Here is a 9,362-nt window from a genome sequence, read left to right on the forward strand (position 1 = left end):
GCAGGTCCGATTATGTTGCATTTTTAATCACTTTTGCAACAGGTTACTTGGAACAATAGGTAATTTTAAAGATAATTTAGAAAAAAATGATCACTTTTTAAATATAAAAAAATAGTTAAAAATATTTACATTTTAAAAGTACAAAACATTTTAATTTTTTTTTTACTATAAACTATAAATATTTTTAGAATTTTTCTATTTATAAAAATTTCTCTAATAATTATTTATTTTTTATTATTAAAAAACTATTCCTCTTTAATTTTTACTTTTATATATATAAATGTTATAAAAATAAGATTTCTATACAATTTACTTTGTTAGATAGTTAAAACTATAATTTAACTACTAAAATAACAATTATTTTAATAAAGATTTCTATAAAATTTATTTTCTTATGTAGTTGAATTATAATTTAAATACTAAAATAAAAATTATTTAATTTATTTATTCTTTACAAAAGAAATATTCCTCTTTAATTTTTATTTTTTTCCTTAATAAAGAAGTTCCAAAAATTTATAATAAAATAAATGTTTGGGATATAAAAACTTTTGAAACTCAAATAGAAATCTTTATTTTATTATAACTTTTTATATATGAATTTTATTGAAAACTTTATAAAATTATAAAATTTTCATTTGAAAAAAAAAATTAAGAACGAATATTTTTTGTAAAGAATAAAAAATAAATAATTATTTTCTTAGTATTTAAATATAATTTAACTACTTGCTAAGTAAATTTAAAGAAAAATATATATATATTTGCAAATAAAATGATGTAATAATTTCTCTATAGCAAAGTGATATAATTATTTGTATTTAATATTGAAATTTTAAAAATAAGTAAAAGGAAAGAAAAAAAGAAAAAAAATGCTTAGGGTTGGGTTAATCTGGTAACTCGACTAACCCGGACTACCCAGCCCAAACCGCAGGGATGGGTTGGGTTAGATTTTATTTTGGATTGGGTTGGGTTGGGTTAAAAATGTTAAAAAATATTAAATTCAGGTTGGGTCTCGAGTTACCCCATTTCAGGGTCGGGTTGACCAGACCCGACCCAAATATATATAAATAAAAGTTTAAAAAAATAGTCAAATTAAAAAAAAATCGGTGACCCAACCCGGTCCAATCTAAAAATTTTGGGTTGGGTTGGGTTGGGCTGACCCTCCAAAAAAGAACTAATAGGGTTCATTATTAGTCAATCCGAATTTTTGGGTTGGTCCACAAAAATTTTCCAACTCGGCCCAACCCGAATTATGTACGCCCCTATGTAGGATAAACAGTTCAAAAGTTAACGATTTATATATATATATAAAACTTTGACACCATAAAAAAATGAGTCTCTTAAAAGAGATCATTCCAATAAAGAAAAAAAAAAAAAAAAAAAAAAAAAAAAAAAAAACCTTTTTTCTAATTTCTTTCAAAAGTACCATTTTTTTCTAAATTATTTTTAAGATTCCCCTATTGTTCTAACTAACCCCATAATTCTTTTAGAAAACTATTTGGCATCAATTAATCTTTTTTCTAAAACAAAAAATTATTGCAAACAATCCAATCTCATTAAATTTTTCATGAGATCGATGATGAAAAGTCTTCTCCATCCCGTCTCATGGACATCTTTAAAAATTCTATTTCAGCACTATTTTTTTTATTATTATTTAATAAAGAAAGCTAAAGTAATTATAAACCATGTCTTCAGTCTATTTCACCTTAGAAGTAATTACTGTGGTCTCACCTAAATTTTTTAAACATAAATATTCATTTTCTTCTCTTTTTTTCCCAATTTTATTGGCTTAGACTTTAAACATATTTTTAACATATGGATTAGAATTGTTACTAAAGTTATAAAACTATAGAAGGCTAACAACTACTTAAATCTATTAAACTGAACTTCGAGAACCCCTTACAAATGAGAAAATTATAAGAGGGAAAAAATTATAAGAGGAAGTTGTCACAATTATGGATGTACATTGGTTGGGTTGGATTAGGTTGTTGGATTTTTTTTTGGACCAATACTAGAAAATTCAGGTTGATCAAGTTCGCAACTCAAATGACCCAACACGTGGTCTCCAACCCAACCCTCGAAATTTGGGCTGGCTTGGACTGGGTTGTCGGGATATTATTATTTTGTTCTTCTTAATTTAAAATACTTAATTTATCTACAACACATATTTAATAATTAAAATTTATAAAATCAAATTCTTACATACCAAATATCTATAATATTTATTATAAACTTTATAAAAAAACACACCTTCTTAAAAAGATAAACATTAAAAATTCACAAAATCATCAATTTTAATATATATGATATAGGTTGGGTGAACACAATTTTTTTTAATCTAACCCAAGAAAAATAGAAAAAATTCAACCCAACTCAACCCAAAAACAAAACTAACTCAACCCAACCGTTATAGTTTGGGTTGTTTGGTCATTTGAACACCTCTAATTACTATGTGGATAACAATTTTGCAACATTGAATGTATGAGAGAAGTATATTCCGTAGTTTTTAAGAACATGTAGATTTTTAAATCCACATTCAACTACTATAAAAAAAAAAAAAAAAAAAAAAAAAAAAAAAAACAGCCACAATATGACAACTTTACTGAATAATTTTTCACATACAACAATTTTCCTTGGTGTTTAGAATTTATCCTCCACATTGAGGACTAGAATTAATCCGCAATTGTTCAAGCAAAATACACTTTGTATATACAAAAATATCTGCTTAGAATAGAAGAATTAATTTCAAAGATGGACTTTATCCTATTCCTTAATACCCAAGAGTTTACGTTGTTGGGTTGATGCCATAAATCTCGTAGAATCTCATAGTTTGTAATCGTAATGTACAAACTTTTTATTTATATAATAAAATATGTGATGTTTTATTTCAAAATTAGTTGCATTAACCACAAACTAATAAACTAACATTCAAGGTTATCTTGTAGCTTAAACATGTATGTAGACACATATGGTGATTATGTTTAAGTAATAACCTAAATGGTCTGTAGTAGATGGATAAGACTGGTCCACTTTGTAGATGTTACAAATGTTGTAAAGTGCTACAAATGATCTGATCCTAATCATTCACGTGGAGACATATGAGCGGGGATATTCTATACAAAGCAGTTTGTATAAGACCGGACCACGAAAGATTTAGTCTCGTTATATAACAGTGTTCATAATAGAGACCTACATTTCATCAAGATGACCATAAGTAACATGACCTGAATCCTAAATAAGTTGTGGACTCATGCCTATAAAGGCAGTCTTTTGATTTGTATGGGTGAGAGTGGCCAGAGTGTCGACTTAACAAGCCAGTTACACAAGAAGGAATTCACTCCTTCCCTATTGTTGGGCCAAGTAGATAAAAAAATTGCTCCCTTAAGGGCTAATTCCAGGACTTAAACAATGTGATGTCTCACCCTCTCTTGGCTCGAGAGGTTTCAATCATAGTTGGACTATGATTTATTGTTCAATTAGTGGTAGTTAAGGAGTTAGATGTAACTATAGGGGCAAAACGATAATTTTGGCCTAGTTGTATTTATTAGCAATTTGTGAAGGGTCATCGTATTATTGATTAGTTATATCAAATGAACACAAAAATATATCTGTAGGTAAAGAGTGCAATTGTTGATCTTTAGTGGAGTGTCCGACAATTAATGAAGGATGAATTCCCTCGATAGCTCAACCGGATTTAATGAGAATCAATTTTTGGATTAATTTAAATTGTTCAAATTAATGGAGATGATTAATTATATGTGATATAATTAATTAATTATTTAATTATATATGATATAATGATTATAATGTATATGATATATTATATTAAGCATATATGAGAGGAAATAAATATGTTTATTTGATTCAAATGTTAATTATATGAATTGGATTCATATAGTTGAATTTAATTTAAATGTGAGAGAGAATTGAAACTATAAGTTATATTGTATTTGATGTAATATAAAAACTATAAGTTATATGTTATATATGATATAACATATAGTTATAAGTTGGAACAATTCATATATATAATTCAAATTAATATATATATATAAGATTTTTTATTTATTAAAATTATATTATATTATTTGATTTAATTTTAATTCTAATTTTAAATTAAATTAAAGGGAGGGAAATAACTTCCTTCCCCTCAATTCTCTCCACATTACGCACGTGGGAGGTTGAGGTTTTCGCTTCTTCTTCCTGCAATAAGGCAAAAGTAAAAAAAAAAAAAACTTTCTTAGAGAAAAAACTCAGAGAAATCATCTTCATCCTCTCATCTCTGTCAATTCTCTTCTCTCTCACTCAATCCAAAATCACCAGAGCACCACACATTCCTGGGTTCTCACCTGAGATTATCAAGGTTGCGTTCGTAGTAATGTCGGTTGGAGATCGAGGTTTCAATTTGAAGAAACGTCTTCAAAGGTAAGGGTTAAAAAGTCTCAAGGAGATCCTTCATATCTAACTCTCCGCTCTTGTATGCTTCAATAGAATCTGAAAATCAAGGTCTCAAAGAGTTAAAAAGTACTGTGGAGAAAAATATATTACAACCAATAAGTTGCCAAAGAAGAGCCAATTACCATCTGATCCACTTATGTATTTTCCATCTATCAATACTTGAGGTACAGTGTGCCTTCCAACAAATGCACTAAGAGCATCTTGAATGGCACTACCATCATCTGGGGCATCAAGATCCAAATTCTATGAATTAACTAACTTCTAGGTTATGAGTAATAGAACAACATGGAGAGAACAGTAGGATATAAAAAGATATGGAAACAAGAGCTAGAATATATGTCTAATGGTAACAGTTTTACCAGTCCATTTAGGGACTTCATCCAAAGCTTGAATTCTTTCCCCATCCTAAAATGAAAGAAAGAAAAACTAAACTAAAGAAAACAAAGAACCTGCATACAAACTACCACAAGATAAAAGAAGATTTTGAAGATTTCTCACTAATAAATATTATGTGTTAATGGGTGAATTTGGGCTCAAGTAAACAAAAGCTTTAATCAACACCACTTGAACCCAAAATGTACAAAACTGAGGTTCAAGATTGCAAAACAAAGCCCAAGATATAAATAGGCATTGGGCAAACCAGGACCAATCAAGCCGGCCAAGGCGAGCTTGTTGGCCCAAGGATGTGGAACTTTTTTTTATCAACACCCGACAAGAAGAGACATATCCAAATCATCCTAATTTGACGAGGAGAGAGAAAATCATAGGTCATTCTACCTATATATATAAAAGGAATAAGTTAACTCTCACTCTCTAAACTCTTGCTACATCCTAAAACTTTTAAACTAACTTAGGCATGAGAGGTGGTATGCAAAGACAGTGTGCAATTCATTCTATTTTGTAGTTCACCTCTTTTCATGAACTGAAAATTTTATTGCATGTCAAGGTTAGGTGAATCTCTTTTCCCCATATTTCCACATCAACACCAAGCAACATTAATAGGTCATACTTTTGCATAACCTTTCTTAGTGGTTTTCCTCCTTTTCCTTTACCATATCCCACTTTTTGGTCCCTTCTTCTTGTTAAGGATCTCAATTGGAATGATGGAGATCTCATAGTCCTTATAAGATACGAGTTACATCTCGAAAGGAAGGTTGAGATCCCACATTGAAAATAGAATTTCAGCCCAAGAGAGTAAAAGATTCCCAAACAAAAATTTCAGCTTCAAAAAATCTCAAGAATGCACATATCTATTGTAATATCATACTCCAACATTTTCATACGGCCATCATGAATTGAACCTTTGATCTCTTAGCCATTTATCGAGACCATTTTTACCACTAGGTCAACCTATAATGGTTAATAAACAAACAGATTTCATTTCAACAGATTCAATAAGGGAGTTGTTACTACCACTTTTCATAATTGGGGAGAGGAAATTAAGTAGACCTTTGATCCAACTCAACGACATAAGGAACTTTGTGCAAATCCTTGAAAACAGCTTTTGCCGCTTCACAATACCTGCATTACACAATAAGAAATAATTAACACCAAGAATTTCAACGATTCGAATTCGTCATTAAAAGAAGCGAAAAATGACCCTTGATTCATTAATCAACCCTGAATTTGCTTCCAATCGTAGAACAATAATATTAAAGTAATTGACGACATGATCACCCGGGGGTTAGGAAAAGAATAGCAAAAATGGATTTGCAGAAATGAGATTTAACAATAGATCCATGTTGGAAGCGTGAATAAATGAAAGAAGAGAAGAAGGAGAAGGAGGAGGAGATTGAAGATACGCGCAATAAGACTTGGAAAAGATGACGGTCTGGTGGGAGGCGATGGTTTTCTTGACGAAGTATGATTCTGGGGAAGATGAAGCCATGGCGTACACCGTCGGTATCATCCTCATCTTCAGCGTCACCACCGTAGCTGCCATTGTTGATACAATACAATTTCTTGACTGCAACTAACCTTTTTCTCGATAAATCTGCTGCCGTCGGCGATTATATTGGACTTTAGTCAACTTAGCTGTTGACCCCTTTTCTTTTTTTTTTTTTTTTGAAAGGACAAGGTTATCTTTCTTTTAGAATGGTTCAATTTCATTTTTTTTTTAACGAACAACTTTCATTAGAAAAAAAAAATGATATACGAACATACAAAAAAACAAGCCTCATAGAAAAGGGGACTCCCTCTATAATAACAAACTCCAACTATACAAGATCAAGTTCATAAGATAATTACAAAAAACTTTAGAAACCGAAGCCCAATGAAAACATGAAATAAGAGACCACGAATCTCTAGCTTCCTTCTCAACTCCCAACATCCTTCTATTCGTCTCATCCCACGACACCCATACAATAGCAAAAACACTCGCCAACCAAAGAAAACAACCTCTCCTATTTGCAAATATCACATGTTATTTGTTTATTTTTAATGAATATTAAATTTAGTTTCTCAAAGCAAAGCTTTTCAAATTTAATTAAATAATAATGATAATTTTTATGTAAGAAAATACCATATTTGAATATATTTTTCAAAACTATACTGAAAATGCTAATAGATAAAAGGTTTTTGAAAATGGACTATTTTCAAATATAGAAAAATGAACCAAAATATTTACAAATATAGTAAAAATTTCACTGATATTGCGGTGGCACAAATAATAATTTATCACGATATATCGCGGTCTATGTAGATAGAACGTGATATTTTGCTATTATTTGTAAATATCTTTAACAGTTTTGTCATTTAAAATAATTTTCTTTGAAAAATCAATAATAATTTACAGTAAAGACTAAATTTAAGATTTTAATGAAAATATATGAACTAAAATTAAACATTTAAAATTACACGAATTAAAATTGAACTAATCCCAAAGTATCTTTTTTTTTTCATGAGTAAACACTTTCTTAATTCCCTTTTAAAAATTTTATGAGATCTAAAGTTGGTAAAATTACAAGTCTACTCCTTTAAACTTTGAAAGGTGAATTACAATTTTGTATCTAATAGATATTGAAAGTTTAATATTTCATCGGACATAAAATTGAATTTTACATTTATTGGATGAATTAATTTTAAAAGATTGAATATGCTTAGCTATTTAATACAAAATAAAAAATTGATAGATCGATTAGACAATTTTAAAAATTAGAGATCTATCAAACACAAAATTAAAGAGTTTAAGGACAACACATTTTAAGGTTGAAAAATCAAAACTTAAAAATTCAGAAATTAATATTATAACGTAATCTTTAATTTTTAATGTAAGCATCATTCCATTTCATTGAAACTACATAATTATTTGCATCTGAAATATTTATATTATTATTATTGAGGCCCAGATTTGAAAATATGCTAAAAATGAGGGCTACTTCTAAGTTTTTTTTAAGTCCAACAATGTGAAATGAGAGAATTGAATATCTCTCATCAAGAGTTTACATGTTAACTAGATTAATATTAAACTTACATTTTAGAAAATATAATAAAATGGTCAATGGCATTTTTTTTTTTTGGTACTAATATAATAAATATAAACTTTTAACATTATTTATCAATGGTCTATAAATGTTGCTAGGTTACTTTCAACCACTAGGTAAGGCATATATAATCCACAATTGCTAGGTTACTTTCAGCCATAGGTATGCAGATATAATTGACAATTGCTAGGTTACTTTAAACCACTAGTTAGGCAGATATAATCGACAAGAAAGTTGAAGGTCCAAATCCTCATCCCTAAACCCACATGAGATCAAATCAAATATAAATGTTTAAAACATTCCTATCAAGAGTTGTCCAAAAGAAAAGACTTTTAGGGCAAGTCAGTTTAGAAAATGGAGTGACCTACAGGATTCAATTAACAAGCATAACTAGAGGGGCCCAATGGTTCAATCTATTGATTAGAGTTTGAAAATCCCCTTACATTAAAAGCATTGTTATCACTGGTTTTGATAGCCCTATATCAGAGACAACTTATCCTCCATCATTAAGAGTTACAATTGAACTAATCCACGCAAAACATACTCTGTTGGTGAAAAGATATCTGCTTACAATTCAAGGTTTGAGTTCAAAGATCAGCTTTGTTGTCTTCCTTGATGCCTAGGAGTTTACCCAACTCCCCACTCTCATATGCTTCAACAGTATCTGGAAATCAGGGTTTCAATGAGTTAAAAGTGCTTTTGAGAAAAATATATCACAAAGAATAGGGCACATTTGATAACATTCTTGTTTCCTGATTCTTGTTTATCAAACAACTTTGTGTCTTGGAAAGTGAGAAACGAGTATAGAAAACGGGAAGCAGAAATGTTATCAAACGGGCTAATTGTCAAAGAAGAGCCAATTACCATCTGATCCACCTATGTGTTTTCCACCTATGAACACTTGAGGTACAGTGCGGCTTCCAACGCGTGCACTTAGAGCATCTTGAATGGCACTGCCATCATCTGTGCGATACAGATCCAAATTCTATGAATAATTAGCTTTTAGGTTATGAGTAATAGAACAGCATGAAGATAATACTGGATATAAATAGATATCGAAACAAGAGCTAGATAATGTCTATTGAAAATCATTTTACCTTAAAACAACTGTTTTTATTGAGAAATAATGAAAAAATACAAGAGCATACAAAAAACCTTCGTTAAAAAACTACTAAAAAAACAACTGCTTTCATTGATAATCTTTGCCGGACGGTTTAGAACTTTAGAGAATTCATCCAAAGCTTAATTCTCCGGACTCTCAGACTCTCGTCGAAAAGGGAAACAAAAGAGAAGGAACAAAACAAAGAACCTTGCATATCAACTAAAAGAGATAAGAAGAAGAGGACCTTGAACAACAAAATACATTGGATAAACGGTTGACCCATTATCTAAACTTTTTCTCAGTAAATCAGACATTTCAAGCAC

At 29.7% G+C, this 9,362-nt stretch overlaps 1 protein-coding gene and 1 long non-coding RNA gene across 2 annotated transcripts; both read right to left on the minus strand.

Moving 5' to 3' along the window:
* Positions 1-4,136: 4,136 nt before the first annotated feature.
* LOC120071905 (glutaredoxin-C4-like) lies at positions 4,137-6,551 on the minus strand. The gene is made up of 6 exons (XM_090311223.1): positions 6,258-6,551; positions 5,905-5,976; positions 5,365-5,366; positions 4,578-4,676; positions 4,347-4,491; positions 4,137-4,200 (listed from the first exon to the last, which is right to left on the minus strand). Exons 1-5 carry the CDS (start codon positions 6,395-6,397, stop codon positions 4,430-4,432), a joined length of 375 nt encoding a protein of 124 aa, XP_090167349.1. The 5' UTR covers positions 6,398-6,551; the 3' UTR covers positions 4,137-4,200; positions 4,347-4,429.
* Positions 6,552-8,403: 1,852 nt separating this feature from the next.
* On the minus strand, positions 8,404-8,943 carry LOC150037610 (uncharacterized). Its single transcript, XR_016527514.1, has 2 exons — positions 8,802-8,943; positions 8,404-8,601 (listed from the first exon to the last, which is right to left on the minus strand). It is a non-coding gene; the product is annotated as an uncharacterized LOC150037610 (long non-coding RNA).
* Between the last annotated feature and the right edge of the window lie 419 nt (positions 8,944-9,362).

Source organism: Benincasa hispida, chromosome 2, assembly GCF_027475165.1.
Source record: "Benincasa hispida cultivar pf3 chromosome 2, pf3_genome.v1.1, whole genome shotgun sequence".
In the NCBI taxonomy this organism is placed as follows: Eukaryota; Viridiplantae; Streptophyta; class Magnoliopsida; order Cucurbitales; family Cucurbitaceae; genus Benincasa; species Benincasa hispida.